The following is a 16,655-nucleotide window of genomic DNA, read 5'->3' as shown; positions in this document are numbered from 1 at the left end:
TTTTGGATATAATTGTTTTTATATAGTAAAATTCTAATTACAGTTTTCATTTGAGGTGAATTCTAACCAACCACTGACCGCCTCCTGTTCTCTCCTCTGTTTGGTGTGTTTTAGTCTCCACACATGCTCACATTTAACCAATGACATCATAAAGAACCCAGCCAATCGGAGCCATTGACACCCGACTGTCAGAGATCAAAGCTGCAGGCCTGATGGGCATAAACAATCTGACCAAAAATAGCCCCTTAAGACCAATCGTCTTTATTCTAAAGAAGGTGATGTGTCAAATTCTAAGTTTGACTTCATGGCTTCATACCCATTTTGAGAAAATGCATTTAAGGTATGCGGCATTCAGTACTTGGCAGTACAGCATTTAACATCTAGATGATTATTTTTGTACAATGCAGACACAGTGCAGACACGGTAACCTCTCTAACGGTGATGCGTGCTCCACGTCTCACAAGAAGGTCTTTCTGAGCCGAGTCCCTGGTCAGTCCGCTCCTCGCCGGTCAGCACGTTCCTCCCCCGCTCCTCTCACAGTCTCGCAGGGGTGAGGCGTGGTCGCGTCTCACACGTTGGTCTCTTTCCGCAGCCTCTCCATGCGCTCCACGTTGAGCTGCACGGCGATGCGGTTGGTGATCTCTGTCGCACAGCTGGCCGGGAACCAGCCCCTCTCCCCGTCCCGCATCCTCTCCCCGTGGCACCAGCCTAAGACGGGACAGCGTTAGCCACCGTCAGATCCAGGGCTGGAGAGCTCTAATACCCTCTGTGGAAATGCCTTCTGATAATCGCACTCTCAAAATACCAACTAGTCTGCTGAAACTGGGGGAAGAAGAGAGAACACTGGGAGGGAGAGAGGGAGGGAGAGAGAGAATGCAACTATGATGGCGGGGGAGATGGAGAGACCGATGGAAGGAGAGGGGGAGACATGGAGACTGAAAGAGTGATGAAATGGTGAGGGAGAGGGACACGGATGGAGCGAGAATACGATGAGAGGGAGAGGGAGAGACTGTCGGAGAGAGAAAGGGAGGCTCCTCACCGTCCACCCTCTGCAGGATGATGACCACATCGGCCTGCTGCAGGCCCAGCTCGTCTGGCTCATGGGACATGTGGACCTTAGTGACCTCGCACTGCGGCAGATCTGGAACGACACACACACACACACACACACGGTGAAATCCACAGGCCACGGTCACACAGCTAGAGGAGCTACCCTGTACGAAGGAACCGTTTTCTCCAGCTCAGACGAACGCTTCTCACTCGTCTCTGACAAATTGTTGGTTGTAATCGTGCCCTTGAAGCAAGTTAAGATTTTGAAATGCTCCAAATATTAAGCCAATTAAGAAACGGTGCTATGCTCTGTAATAGACAAATAGAAAAGATATGCTAATTTACATTTGTGGCATGAAGTTTGCAGTTTCCCTGGGGTAATAAGTCCCTGGAACACAGAACTGTGACCTCACAGGACACACCACCCATTCATAAACCTGATTGGAGGGGCGTTTCGGTCACTCTCCAGAGACGCAAGTCGCAACAAGAGTTGGGGGATCGCTTCGCTAGATTGACTGGATTCCGGTTTTCCAAAAACAAAACTAAAGCCCTGGATCCAGTTTATCCAGATATGAAAAGCACACGTTTCCAAAACCTGTTCTTTGGAGTTAGTCATTTAGTAAGTAAGACGTGTCAAACTCTCGTTATTGAAAAGGTAAAATGGATCATTTGCAAAGCAAATTGACTATACACAATTTTTAAAATGTCACCGTAATATTTCCCTCCACCATTACGATGTGCTGCAGTGCTGTTTTTGGCAGCACCAGATTCACAACGGGCCGGATTTGAAACTCTGTGCCTGCCAGTGGCATCTTTAAGCGAAGCAGCCCAGTACGTAATGTTGCCATTGTACAGGTCGCTCTGGATCTGAGAGATTATTTCTACCTTCAGCGCCACAGTTCTGCAGTAGGATCCGGAAGCGCCACAACGCGTGTACTTCTGAACCTATCACAATCTGAGGCAGTTCCTATAAACTATTCATACAAACTGGGCAATTGTACAACTATATTGTGATGTATGTGATGGTCAAGTTGTAAATAATATATTTATATACAGTATTTATTAATATAGTATATATTATATCCTCATACCAGCCATGTACAAAACATCACAATAGTATTATACAGATGGCATCAGAATGTTGCATAAAGAAATTCCAGTAACATTATAAATCCCCAATATTTCATTTAACGTAGCTTAACAGACCACTTCTGTATGGGCAGGCCTGCAGGAACACTACTCATCACAGGGCTTCACTGGTGTCTCAGTGACTGAAACCCTTCAAATGACTGTTTTACATCAGCCTGCCAATTCCACCGTATTCAAGTGCGTATTATAATGTTTGGAATGTTTCCAGTATTTGCATCCAGTCATTTCTGCTGTCCACCGAAGCCCCGTACATGAGTTGAAACACAGTGAAATATCCGTTTCTCCAGTCTTACCTTCTTTATTGGCGTAGCCGTCCATCTGTTTGTGCTGCTGGAGAGCTGTTACCCAGCGAGCGCGCTCAATCCTGAGAGAAACAGTGCATCACAAACACCCGTGTCACAAAAGCCTCATTAGCAGATTCATATACAGTCCACATAGCTATTCAGCCCAAGCTTCTTTGTAAGCATACAAGTAGCAAAAAGAAACTTATGAATTCCAGTCAATGTTCCCGTCTCATGGTACTCGTTTGCGGTTTAGACACCAGAGGGAGCCATTGCCTGCAGACGGAATATTAAAACTGATAAAAGGCCGAGGGGACTGACTGAGTCTCGGCCGCCAGGATGATCTGTTCAGCCCGCCCCTCGCTGTTCCTCCTCATGAACAGCTTCAGGGAGTAGGGGGCCGAGCTGCTCTGCTTGATTGGCGGAGACGACTGTCCGTCCGACGGTTCCGGCTCGACCTCCACGTTCTCCAGAGTGGCGTAGTCCATCACCACAAAGCTCTCCTCACTGGATACACACAAACACAAATACAGCCACGGCACAGTGTCACACCCTACCTCTATATAACAAATGTCTGCCACCAAAAGAATTTAAAAGCTATTATGCAATTAAATGCTGTTTATATGTAGCACGATACTTGTAATAATAAAACAGTCACGTTCCCATGAAGATCAAATTAAATTTTGTTTTGTTCCCTGCCAGCAATAATGTCACTACTTAAAGCATAGCTCCATATTCATATTTCAAGCCAATGCATACAAACAGCATGAGCCAGCAGACTGCGTGTTGGGGGGGAAGGGGGTGGTGGTGGCGGAGCCCAATCTGATCTGGGATCAGTTCCAGTTAAAACTGCTCTGCGGCAATTAACATTCAGTCTGGGAGGAAATATACCCAGGCTGCAGAAGGACTCTGACAGAGCTGTATCAGACAGTATACATCCACATACAGCTGGGCCTTGATGCAGTTCTACAGTGATGGTGATGATAATGATGGAGACATATATTTAAAATGGCTGCTTTCATGATCTTAAAGTGAAAGAGAGGCTTCACCTCAACCTATATTACATTACATTACATTATTGGCATTTGGCAGACGCTCTTATCCAGAGCGACGTACAGTTGATTAGACTAAGCAGGAGACAATCCTCCCCTGGGGCAATGCAGGGTTAAGGGCCTTGCTCAAGGGCCCGACGGCTGTGCAGATCTTATTGTGGCTACACTGGGATTAGAACCACAAACCTTGCGTGTCCCAGTCATTTACCTTAACCACTACGCTACAGGCCACCCCATATCAATTAGGAACCGGCCAGGAGATGAGTGGCAGCCATTTTGCAATAGGTCACTCTGCTGAGGGAGGGAGGGAGTTATTACGGAAATGGGACACATAAACGGGCAGAGATGGGGAGGGAATTTGGCCAGGGCAAAGGAGGACAGCCTGGACTCTGACACTGCGCCGGGTGTCAGAGTGATTTGGTCATGTGGGCTCACAAGAGGGGCACGGGGGTCGCCCCGCACACGCCCCTCTCCGGCCTCTCCCAGCATGCCGCGGAATGCCAGGGTCGTGACCTCTGCGCAGGCCTGGAATTCTCAGTGGCGCTAAGAGCCTAGGCTCCGCCTCCTACGCGCCTCACTATAAACACTCAAACGCGGTTTGGATTTAATTACCACAACATGTGTTGCAATGAAAAAAATGTTTTTCTTGTGCTTATCGACCAATTTTGGAGCCACTATAATGTCCTCTCAACAACAGACATCCACTTTGCCGCGGCTTTTAAGGACGTTCTACAGCTGGTATCAATTTGAGCAAAGACTTCTGGGATATTAGAAACATGTCCTGGTAGAAAAATGAAACAACAAAACAAGCACAAGACAGCGTATCGCAGTTAAATGTGCATACAAATGTATTTCTGTACTGGCTGAGGCACTCTTTTGAGCAGCCTGTAGCCTAGCAGCCCCGGTGTAGCCACCATAAGATCCGCACAGCTGTTGAACCCTTGAGCAAGGCCCTTAACCCTGCATTTCTCCAGGGGGGATTATCCCCTGCTTTGTCTAATCAACTGTAAGTCGCTTTGGATAAAAGCATCAGCTAAATAACAAAATATTTTTATCTGCCAATCCAAAAAACAACAATGGGATAAGAACTGAAATAAGATCAAGAATACTGTATATTCATGTCTTTTTCCTTTAGCTTATGGCACATTATTGTACTGGTTTTGTTGTTTTTTGTACTTGTGCTCACTTGTTGATGTCTGGATAAGGAGGTTTCACAGTGAGGCTCAGGAGGTTACCTAATGAGTCTCCACTATGCGGTCAGTAATGCAGTCTCCGCATTACGGAGAGGAACAGCAAACAACATTCCAGACCGGCAGGGAAGGGCGGTGGAAGAAAGCTGGGACCTTTAAATACTTTTGGACACATCTAGAGAATGATATCCCAACAAGAGCATGCACTAATGCCTTCATATTAACACGTGAAAGAGTTTCCATTCATTCAGCCACATGACATTTACATTAAAATATTCCTGTACATATTTAAAAGTTTTGCCCCTCATCCTTTGTTGGGGGGGGATTGACTTGATTGTGCCCTGTGATGGTGCCCTGTGATTGTGCCCTGTGATGTTGCCCTATGATGGTGTCCTGTGATGTTGCCCTGTGATTGTGCCCTGTGAGGGTGCCCTGTGAGGGTGCCCTGTGATGTTGCCCAGTGAGGGTACCCTGTGATGTTGCCCTGTGAGGGTGCCCTGTGATGTTGCCCTGTGAGGGTGCCCTGTGATGTTGCCCTGTGAGGGTGCCCTGTGAGGGTGCCCTGTGATGTTGCCCTGTGAGGGTGCCCTGTGATGTTGCCCTGTGAGGGTGCCCTGTGATGTTGCCCTGTGAGGGTGCCCTGTGAGTGTGCCTTGTGATGTTGCCCTGTGAGGGTGCCCTGTGATGTTGCCCTGTGAGGGTGCCCTGTGAGGGTGCCCTGTGAGGGTGCCCTGTGATGTTGCCCTGTGAGGGTGCCCTGTGAGGGTGCCCTGTGATGTTGCCCTGTGAGGGTGCCCTGTGATGTTGTCCTGTGATGTTGCCCTGTGAGGGTGCCCTGTGATGTTGCCCTGTGAGGGTGCCCTGTGAGGGTGCCCTGTGATGTTGCCCTGTGAGGGTGCCCTGTGATGTTGCCCTGTGATGTAGTCCATGCGCGGTGTCAGGGAGGGGCCCACCTTTTCTTCCGGGTGAGGATGAGCACGTCGTTGAACAGGAACAGGTAGTAGCTCTTTGTGCTGAAGGCCTTCCAGAACATGCTGAGGTCATCAGTGCACACGGTCAGCTCCCCCCGTTTCCGTAGCCACCGCGAGGCGGAGACCAGCGGGAAGGGCTGGGTGGGGTTAGGACACAAGAGACGTCACACAGGCGCCAACACAAACTACGGTGCTTCTCTTCTCATGATTAGATGCAGAAAAGTCTTGCTTTAGTGTTTTTGTTTCTTAAAGCACAGTGCAGGAGAAAAAAACTGAAACGTTTTGGCGGTCTGCCAACAGAGAACGTTTTTCTTTCTTTGTTCTGCACATACAGTACTGTAAAAACATGAAAAAGGAAAACACTTTTGAGAGTTGAAAGGATTTATTTGACTTTGCGTAAACTTTGTAAAAGCTGTATAAAAGCAGTGCCGCAGCTGTGTAGAAGCAGTGCATATGCTGTGTAAAAGCAGTGCCACAGCTGTGTAGAAGTACTGCATACGCTGTGTAAAAGCAGTGCGTAAGCATATCATTATTTACCAGCAGTATGTAAGCAGTGTAGAAGCAGTGTGTAACCGGTGTAGAAGCAGTGTGTAACCGGTGTAGAAGCAGTGTGTAACCGGTGTAGAAGCAGTGTGTAACTGGTGTAGAAGCAGTGTGTAACCTGTGTAGAAGCAGTGTGTAACTGGTGTAGAAGCAGTGTGTAACCGGTGTAGAAGCAGTGTGTAACCGGTGTAGAAGCAGTGTGTAACTGGTGTAGAAGCAGTGTGTAACTGGTGTAGAGGCAGTGTGTAACCGGTGTAGAAGCAGTGTGTAACCGGTGTAGAAGCAGTGTGTAACTGGTGTAGAGGCAGTGTGTAACCGGTGTAGAAGCAGTGTGTAACCGGTGTAGAAGCAGTGTGTAACCGGTGTAGAGGCAGTGTGTAACCGGTGTAGAGGCAGTGTGTAACCGGTGTAGAAGCAGTGTGTAACCGGTGTAGAAGCAGTGTGTAACCGGTGTAGAGGCAGTGTGTAACCGGTGTAGAAGCAGTGTGTAACCGGTGTAGAAGCAGTGTGTAAGCTGTACAGTAAGCTGCATTAGAGAAATGTGCTTTCTGTAAAGGCAGCGTGTAAGCTAACAGCAGAATGTAAACTGCGCTGAACTGCATGAAAGCACACAAATCAGCCCTCCTGCAGACCCGCTCTCCTGCAGCCGGTACCTTGATCTTGCCGAAGTCCATCTGCTTCTGGATGGTGTACATTAGCTCCGTCCTCTCCATGGTGCGAGCTCCTTCATTACACTTCCTCACCAGCTGGGGGCAGCGTACAGATCAGTCAGACCAAGCAACACACAGACATCTTACTGTCATTAGAAAGCAATGTGCATGTGTCTGGAGAGAAACAGAACTGTGGCATCCCGTTCTAAAATGTGTTTGAAATTGTACTTGTTTACTTTCAAGCCAGACATATTTTCAGAATGTGCTTCACATCTGAAATTTGCAGATTACAAAAAAACAACCAAAACAACAAACTTTCACAAGTGCTTTGCACTTTGACTCAAAAGCGTTATCATAAAAATAAACAACATGAATGGGTACAGCTGTGCAACCAAATGTCCAGGGCAGGAAGCAGAAAGGATTTTCCATGTGGTTTGCATTACTGCTGGAATGCGATTCAGTAATATAAAAACAGGGCTGAAATTCACCCTTTTAGGCATGGATTTTAACATGAATACTACACACATGTGCTGTACAGACATTTAGATTATCATAAGCTTTATTTTATGCAAGCGTGCATGTGAGTCATGGATCTACCTGTGAGTGTGCTGCATTTGCATTTATTCCGCAGGTGTAACAATTATGTAAAACATGAAAACACAATTCTTGTCAATGATAGTCAATGTTCTGCATGAAATATTTTACTTGTGGCTTTTTGGACAGCACATTACAGATGGATGGTTGGGCAGGATAATAGAGTAGGATTGAGAAATAGTAAAGTAGTGAGATTGGTGGACAGCACAATGGACTGTGAACAGGACTGTAGATAGACATTGTAGGATGGTAGCATAGTGTAAGACTGCAGACACGGCTGTGTTGGTTTGTGGGAACAGTGGTCTAGGCTTACGGGCACGTGGGGTGGAGTACAGTACCTTGCTAATGGCCTTCAATGCCCAGACTGAGGCGAAGTACTCTGCGGTCTGATGTGGGGTCTTCTGACAGATGGTCTGTGGAGAGAGGGGGTACCAGTCACTGCGTTGCGTCTGACCCCCCGCCCTGCTGACCCTCCGGGTAAGTGTACACAATTAAAACAGTGATGGCTTCTATGCAAATTCTACACACCGTGAACGTTCACCCCTAGTATAGTTCATCCCCTTAAGACCCATGTTATAAGAGTGTTTAAAGTGGTTTTGGTGTGGAAATCGTGAGGATGTTTAACCACGTTGTCCATTTTCCCTGATCCTCACAGACAGTGCAGGGAAGCACAGGCTACAGCGAGTGAGCGCAGTGAGAGGAGCAGCCCTGCAGGGGGCACTCACGTCCATCAGGAGCGGCAGGCGGGTCACCCTCTGCATGGGCAGGATCAGGAAGGAGATCATCGGCAGCCCCCCGCAATCCGCACTCATCTCAATCTGCTTCAGCGCCTCCTTAAACGCATTATTACTGATTCTGTAAGACAGAAACACACACTTACTCGCTCTGTAACACAAACGCATACACTTACTCGCTCTGTAACACAAACGCATACACTTACTCGCTCTGTAACACAAACGCATACACTTACTCGCTCTGTAACAGATGCAGAGACTTACTCACTCTGTAACACAAACACATACACTTGCTTGCTCATTAACAAGCATACATGCTGCGATTCACGCACACCCTACATGCATTGGCTCAGGAGCTAAGAGCAGTCGTCTGGCAGTTGGAGAATTGCCGGTTCGATTCCGCCCTGTGTCGAAGTGTGCCTGAGCAAGACATGAATGTGAGTATGTGTATGAATGAGTGAATGAGAAGCATCAATTGTACAGTCTTTGGATAAAGATGCTATATAGATGCCAACCATTTACCATGCACAATTCCACACACACACACACACATGCACACGCTCAGAGCTTAGAGATTTTGCATTCCACTGGTGAGCTGTAAGCAGCTGTGTGAGAAAATGTGAACTCCCACTGTCAGAGGAGCCATATTCCCGCTGTTTTACAGTGAGGTAAAGGAATGTGATCTTTCCTGTTTTCACAGATAATGCCTCTGAGCCAAATCACTGAAACTGCGATTTAGCTAGTAATTGAGGCACTGAACAGTATCACTCCAAGTGAACCTTGTGTGTGCGTGTGTGTTTGTGTGCGTGTGTGTGTGTGAACGTGTGGGGTACATGAAAGAGTGTGTGCATTGGTGAGTTAATATGTGTATCTCTGCCTTTGTGTGTGTATATGTATGAATGTGTGTATGTACAGTATTGTATATGTATGAATGTGTGTAGGTACAGTATTGTATATGTATGAATGTGTGTATGTACAGTATTGTATATGTATGAATGTGCGTATGTACAGTATGTGTGTATGCTGTGTGTTATGGCTCTGCTCGGTAACTAGCTCACAGCAGTCTCTGTAGCGCCCTCTGTTGGAAGGTCTCGTTGGCGCAGTAGGTGATGTAAGGCTGGAAATGATGGCTGGCGTGATCCTGCACGATGTCACTGATGTCTCGAATCACAACGGTGTTATGGTGGCGCCTTTCAAGGTCCTCAAAGAACCTGTAACAGAGAGATAGAGGTCCAGTCATTACACCGTCCTCAGTCTCTCTACCTCACCTGCCAACACCATTTCATCTCTTCATTCTTCACCTGTTCCCACACTCAATAGTCCACACACCACCTGAACTATCCCCACACTATGTCTCTTCCCTCACAGCACCGCCATTTTGTGACACTCGGCTGTGTGTGTGAGCGTGGGTAAAGGGAGTTTCGGTTTGGATGAGAGCGCACATTAGCGGACGGTTTAACATGCCGCCACATGTCAGGGCCCCCAGGCACCGCGTCAGGCCGAGTGGCAGGTTTCGACACATCCAGAGCTCGTCAGCAATCCCCAACTTGTGCTGCAACTGGAGCCCAAAGACTAGAGCCCTGCACTCACCCACCAAACCTCTCTGCCAGGACAGGGCAGGAAACCACAAGAGAAACAATAGCAGGTGAAATAATAGCTGCAGTAACAATAGTAGTAAAACAGATACCCAGCTGAGGTATTGTGTGTATCTGAGGTGTGGCATTCCCAAGGTGATTCTGATGCAAATGGTCAGACCCACCCAAAGTCCACCTCCTACCCCCACCCTGCTGCCTTGATACAGGAAATACAGGGCCTGCCCCCACATGTTACTGACATACTAGATGGCAGAGATACACACGTACACTGACACACACACTGCTTGTGAGAATGCTGTATGTGTGTACAGACTGATATGAGGGTTTTTAGAACGTGGAAGTAACTCAGTGACTGAGTGTGTTGGTTTCTCCAACTCGACTGGTTCCTCAGGTAGACGTACAAGTGCTCTTGCTTCTGAATTTGAAGCATTTCGGTATAATGCCTGCTTATCACTGGGAATGTAATCTAATTTTATCGTTTTATCACTAGCATTTTTAAGGCACATTTACATGCATTTGCTGAATTGTTTTTAAAATCTCAGGGGATGTTTAATCCTTTCATGCAGACCGATATTTCCCGGAATGCTTCTCAAACTGCACAGTACTGAATTCCCAGATGGCTTTGCATAGTTTAGTCAGTGATTTGACAGTCACGACAGTATAATTGTACTGTAAAAAATAAAGCAATTAGATATTCCAGTATTGGGTAGAGGATGTTTCATGAATTAAATTCTGCCTCGCTCTAGCTGTCTGCTTATAAATGGCTGACAAATACAGAGGTAACTGCCAAAATAAAGGAAAGTAAGTGAAGGATAAAAAGTATACTGAATGCAGGTGCTTTCACACAGGTGTGGTTCCTGAATTAAGCAATTAACTCCCAGCTCACAGGTGTGTATAAAAATGAGGAATAGTTGCAAAGGCTATGGCATGTCTCACAATACATATCTAGGAACAACTGGTTGAAAGCACACAGTCCTTCACTGTGATGTAGCTATTGGTTCATGAATCCGATGACTGCAGATACAGCCTGTCAAGAACTTTGAAGGGGGATTTTATGGCTGGCATTTCCTTTATTGTTGCAGTTGCCTTTTAAAAGAGCTTAAAGCAGTGGTCTCCAACCCTGGTCCTGGATTGCTACTGGGTCTGCTGGTTTTTGTTTTCTCAAAATCAGCACCCTGTTGAGAGTGAGGTAACCGGGTAAGGTGAGTTAACCATGTAATTAACTGCTCTAATCGATTATTTAAGTGCAGAATTTATTTTTAAATTATCAAAAGTAAAATGTATCATCTCACTTGGATTTGATCATGCTATGGGAAAGGTAGAACCAGCAGAGAGGAAGAGGTAGAACCATGGAGATAAAATGGGATGAGTTCCTGTAAATCCCAGTTCCCTGCACCCCCGACCCTTGGCCCCTGACCTCTTGCTGGCTGCCTGGATGTCTGCGATGTTGGAGAAGAGGTGGTGGTGGTCGGTTGTGGTCATGGTGTTTCTCAGGTCCTCGTTTCCTTTAAAATGGCGCACCAGGATGTCCAGGCTGTGCTTGTACGAGTACTCGGACGTAATGATCTCAAATATGGCCTGCAGGAAGTAACCACTGTACGGTCATTACAGGGGGAAGGAAGCCATTGCCGTATTACAGAATATTACTCTCATACAGCCACTCATCATTTTAATCACCTGAGGAAACTATTATGTATGATATACTTTAAAACTATATTAAGCAGATATTTGTAACCAACTTTCTGGCTATTTGTAATTCCCACTAGTATCCATAGGCCTGGCTCATCACTGCAGTGATCTACAAATTCTGAAACCCTTCCCCCATGGGCAATACTACAGCCAATGACATGCCTCCCTACATGACTGCTAGGCCACAGGTCAAGACTTTGGGGGCACATCGCTTTACTGAATCCATATTATATTGAGAAGAGGGAACATTCACACGGCCCTGCACACACACGCTCACCTCTTGTCTCTTGCGCTCTTCCACTGAGATCAGCTGTAGAAGACCCGTCTCCGTCACCTGAAAGAGCCCCAAGTCATCTGACCGGTAAACAATGCTACAGCCACAGCTACAGCCACTGAAACTGGTGTATGAAGTCTGCAGAGTGCAGACAGCTGAAACATGACGCAATGTTAACGTGTTGGTTTCAACATTACTGCGCGAATTAAAAATTCAAAAGCACACAGAGGCACGCACTCAAGCAAAATAACTTTTATTTTTAATTTCCAAGGCTGACATGTTTCGTTTCATGCTTATGTCGTCATTGAAGACGGGTTGAAACGTGTCCACCAAAATAAAATAAAAGTCGTTAACTCTTGCTTGATTCATCACTGGAGTGCGGGCCTCTGTGTGCTTTTAAATTTGTGTGGGACTGGAAGGCTGACGCACCTGTATCGATAAACAAAGCATGAGGTAATAGGTCCACAGTTCAAACATTACTGCACTACGCATCTTATTTTGCAGTGCACGGCAATGTAAAGGCCCGGACACACCAAACCGACGGTCGGCCGCGGAGCGCCGACAAAGATCGCCTCGTGTCGATACGCGTCGTTAATGTTGGCTGTGCCGAACACACCGCAACGACGGTCCGCCGATGGCCGAGTTGCACGTACGTTCTGCGCCTGCGTGAGAGGTAATAACTCTTGTCTTTCAAAAAATGGAAACCGGAAGACCGGGGAATGCGTTTGCATTGAGTTGGACCTAGAAGCAGTTTGCAGCAATTTCCTTGTTCTCTCGCTTTAGTAATACTAATCGAAAATTATGTCTGGTAGTGATAGTAACTTTGGAATGGCTTGCTTTCATCGCTTCCGTTTCTCTTCTCGTGCACTGATTCGCTAGCTGGACAGCCAATCAGAGAGCTCTCTCTCATCAACGGCTCCGGGGGCTCCGACGCCGATTCAACATTCAACACGTCGGAGCCCTCCAAAACACACCGACGGAGTGTCAGCGTGCGGGACACACCAGAAAGACTCGGCTGACAGGGCGCCATCGACGTCCGACGGCCGACCGTCGGTTTGGTGTGTCCGGGCCTTAAGGTTGTGTTCCGTTCAGTGTGCTCCTTTCTATACCTTTGCCCGATTCTTTTTGTGTTTATTGTCTCTCAGCAGAAAGGAGGTATACATTTCTACAGTCACACCCAGCGGATCGACCTCCTGTTCCTTTGAGGTACCTGTACTGAACCGGTTCTCCTGGTTTCTATCCTTTCCTGTGAATTTACCCAGTCTGCATGCTCTCACTCACACGTGCAACAGCTTCCGTGGACTCCGGAAAAAAGCTGCTCAAACGTTTACCTTTTGTTCAAGGACATTTTCTCACCTCAAACAGCACAGCTACGTGTGAAGTTTGACTTTAGTGTGTATTTGAAGAGGTAATATAAGGCCACAATGGATGAGCTGTAAGACTGTGCAGAGCAATGCCAGACAACGGAATAACCATTGCCATCTATCACTTTAGCTTGTAAAACGGTATCCTGTCATCTACCATCACTTGTGTGAGTAAAGTGAAAACGGCAAGAAATCAACTGCAAGGCCATGAATTCTCTGGTGGACGGAACAGCATTCCAAAAGGGATTACAAGCCAAGGACACATTATGAGAAGTTAACTAAATAGACGATGGAAGCAAAACTACTGCCTACCTAATATTAACTCTTGACCGCAGCACTGGTTGTGTGAGACTTTAAGCAATTACATCAAAATATTATCTTATGTTTAAACTTTGCACATGAATCTTACTTGAGGTATCAGATTATGTATATGCGTTGCATACAGCATCACAATAAACACCTGGCTAACCAAAGGAGCACCTTTGTCTCCACCCCAGCTCATGGACAGTCACATGGGCATCACTGACATCACCTCTTACCTGTGGCAGCTGACTCCAGGTGCGCTGGGCGGGGCGGTAGCTCTTAACCACGATGCCCTCATCTGGTTCTGGAGATCCAGCGACCGGGTCGTCCAGCAGGTCCTCTTCCGTGTTCTGGTTGTTGGAGTGTAGACCGCGCTCCTGGATCTCCTGGTAGAGACGGGGTTCTGGAGGGCGAATCCGGGTGAGGAACCAAAATACCAAGGAGAGATCAGCAAAAGGGAACTTCTACCCCTCTTCCTCCTCTCATATACATGCATAACACACACACACACACACACACACACACATACACACAAAGAAAGCCACACATAGAAGACGGTACACGCGCTCAACAAGATGTGAAGCTACACAATGTGCGTACCATCTTTGAAGGACCCCCCATGCCTTTGATTCCTCTTCCTTCCGAATACTTTCTGAGTGAGAGAGCAGAAAGCATAAATCAGCCATAAGAGATTAGTGTTAGTGCTGAGCTTAAGGGGGATTTATCTCCAACAAGTTACAGTTATGCTAAGAGGTTACTATGTGTGTTGTCACTGTGTGCATAATACTGGATATGAGTGAGTCTAGTTCGGTGAGTGACTGTACTTTTGTTTGTGTGTGAGTATGTGCGTGTTTGTGCAAGTGCTTCTATATGTGAGTGCATGTGGGTGAGTGCATGTTTATGCAGGCGTGTATAAGTGAGTGCATGTTTGTGCAGCCGTGTGTGTGTGTGTGTGTGTGCAGGTGCGTGGGTTATGAGCTCTGCTCACCCTGCTGCGTCGGGGGCTGGGTGAGGGCCGGGGGCTGCGGTGGGGCTGGGGGCTGGGGGCTCTGTTCTGGCCGTCGGGCCTGAGTGAGTCGCTCCCTGCGTCCTGCATCATGGCCGCCGGGTTCAGGCTCTTGACGGCATTGCGGTAGGACTTGTTCCTGCGGTTCCGGCGGAGAGAGAAGCCCTCGCCCTCGCTGTCGTAGTCGTCCCAGGTCAGGTCGGGGGCCGGGGCTGAGACGCGTTTGTCCGTGAGCATCTCCACGGGCAGGGTGATGACGGTGGTGTGGTGCCGGTTCCTCGGGCGACTGGCCGACACCAGGCTCCGGGGGATGAGCTGCTGGATGCCCATTCTCCTGCTGGCCTGGCTGTCAGTGCTCAGGACCAGGCCTCTCCGCCCCCTCTCCTCGCAGGGCGGGACCGTCAGCAGCGCGGGCGAGGCGGCCGGGCCCTCCGGCTGCCTCTGAGGCCTGGCCATGGGGTCCAGCTGCAGGTTGGCGGAGAAGTGGCGCTCCAGGCGGAGGGGCGATTGGTCTCCCATGGATCCCTCAGTCTGACCGAGGGACACGCAGCTCCAAGGTCACAGGCTCTGATCCAATACAGACCGGCTACTCTGCCTACCAGAGACCCATCACCGATGCTGTCTCTCAGGGCAACGAGAGGCCGACCCCTGCATTTAGAGGTACAAAAAATGGCTCCAGTTAATTCCTGTGTGTATTTAGCCACTGTTGCAGACCTTTGCCCTTAAGGGAACAAATACACACACTACACTTTCAGCTGGGAGTTGCATAACTAACCACTCACATTTCAGAACATGTAACAACACTTTATGCAGGTTTAACACAATGTCCCGTCTCCAGAAAAGAAACCGCATCACCAGTGACCAGTGTCTTCAAAGGCTTCTGAAGCACCATCAGCTTCACGATATAATTGCCGCCGGCATTGAAAAGACCAAATAGTTTGGGCATGATGCTCTTTATTTCGGTTAGTGCATGGTTTAACTCAGATAAGGGGCTTCCCCGCTCTTTTTTATTTCCATATTAAGCTCGTGACCATTCCCATACCCTCCCGACAGCATGCCACGGTCCGTTCCCAGGGGACGCAAGCCCACTTATTTCTGACTCACCACGCACACCCACTCACTACAAAGCTCAACAAAAAACGGACACAAAGAATACACCCACGCAACTTACACTCTACATTTACCTGAAAGCCCCACAGTTAATGGATTATATAAAACCATTACCAAAAAATAGACATAATCATGCACTGAAATGGCTCATCACCAATTAATTTGCAGCCAAATAACATATAGCTTACAGTGGGAAAGTATTCCCCCACAATATAGCTTATTACAGTGTTTTGCCAAACTCCTATATACAGGTAGCTACCTTAGTAATGCCTTAATGAAATATTCTGATAATATTGTATGCTTCTGCAGTACGAGACCTGGCTTGTAACCAGGACTTCAACAGTGCTTACTGAACGTGATGCATGCTAATCTATTTCTCTATGCTATTGGTTACAGACATGGACGTTAACACTGTGCTTCGTAAAATGTGTCTTTAGATAAATAATGTTTCAAGGCACTTGTACTAATTTGTAATTTTGGCCATTATTATTCAAGTTTATTCATCTGCCCGGACAAATTATTGGATTCCCTGATAGATTACTTGTGTTCTCGAACGACGATGTATGACTCAAAACATCAACAAATAAAACCTGATAACTCAATATTGTCATACTGCGCGCATAAGAAATGCAGTCATTCACGCACAAATGAAACGCAGGCATTCACACATTAATCCGACTTACCTACTCTTGCAAGTTACAGTCCTGCCCAGCAGCTCATAAATCCAACCGATGTCTTCGCATTCCACAGAACAAAAATATGCCTACTAGAATTATGTATAGTAATACAACATTTTTAAAAGCCGAAATATATACCTTCTGTTTGACAAAAGCTTCTGCGTGCGTTCACGCGCTTTGTGTAAGAGAATAATAAGCGAACTGGCAACTTTCCAGGCACCGCCTAAACAGATTGGAGCTGGATTTGATGCGCTTTCCCAACTTCCTGGCTTCCTCCCTCCAGTTTGAGCTCCACTCTGTGGATTGCGTCACTCAGGTGAACGATAGAATACTGCACCCTCCACAGTACAACATGCCAATAATATGAAAAATATTGACAGCATTGAAAGCAGTTGAAACATCATTGTATATTATACAATTTAA

At 47.2% G+C, this 16,655-nt stretch overlaps 1 protein-coding gene across 4 annotated transcripts; it reads right to left on the bottom strand.

Annotated features, from left to right (window-relative positions):
- LOC133110345 (rho guanine nucleotide exchange factor 16-like) lies at positions 1 to 16,471 on the bottom strand. Of its 4 annotated transcripts, XM_061220369.1 has the most exons (15): positions 16,239 to 16,468; positions 14,428 to 15,093; positions 14,040 to 14,091; positions 13,676 to 13,842; positions 11,776 to 11,832; positions 11,227 to 11,387; positions 9,273 to 9,425; positions 8,206 to 8,335; positions 7,819 to 7,893; positions 6,890 to 6,982; positions 5,676 to 5,830; positions 2,802 to 2,987; positions 2,493 to 2,563; positions 1,040 to 1,141; positions 1 to 708 (listed from the first exon to the last, which is right to left on the bottom strand). In XM_061220369.1, the coding sequence occupies exons 2-15, from the start codon at positions 14,962 to 14,964 to the stop codon at positions 569 to 571; spliced, it is 2,079 nt and encodes a 692-aa protein (XP_061076353.1). In that variant the 5' UTR covers positions 14,965 to 15,093; positions 16,239 to 16,468; the 3' UTR covers positions 1 to 568. The 4 variants fall into 4 exon arrangements, with proteins under 4 accessions (XP_061076353.1, XP_061076350.1, XP_061076351.1 ...); XM_061220366.1 differs by lacking the exon at positions 1 to 708 and having other exon boundaries at positions 735 to 1,141; positions 16,239 to 16,471; XM_061220367.1 differs by lacking the exon at positions 1 to 708 and having other exon boundaries at positions 735 to 1,141; positions 16,243 to 16,471.
- Positions 16,472 to 16,655: the final 184 nt, after the last annotated feature.

The sequence above is a fragment of the Conger conger genome, chromosome 14, assembly GCF_963514075.1.
Source record: "Conger conger chromosome 14, fConCon1.1, whole genome shotgun sequence".
In the NCBI taxonomy this organism is placed as follows: domain Eukaryota; kingdom Metazoa; phylum Chordata; class Actinopteri; order Anguilliformes; family Congridae; genus Conger; species Conger conger.
This window is presented reverse-complemented; position numbering and strand designations above follow the sequence as displayed.

Excerpts from the sequence above, each read along its gene's own strand:
- LOC133110345 (XM_061220366.1), bottom strand. The coding sequence starts at position 14,964 with ATGGGAGACCAATCGCCCCTCCGCCTGGAGCGCCACTTCTCCGCCAAC. Across the intron at positions 13,843-14,039 it reads TGGGGGGTCCTTCAAAGATG|AACCCCGTCTCTACCAGGAG; the intron begins GTACGCACATTG and ends TTCGCCCTCCAG. Across the intron at positions 11,388-11,775 it reads AAGAGCGCAAGAGACAAGAG|GCCATATTTGAGATCATTAC; the intron begins GTGAGCGTGTGT and ends TACTTCCTGCAG.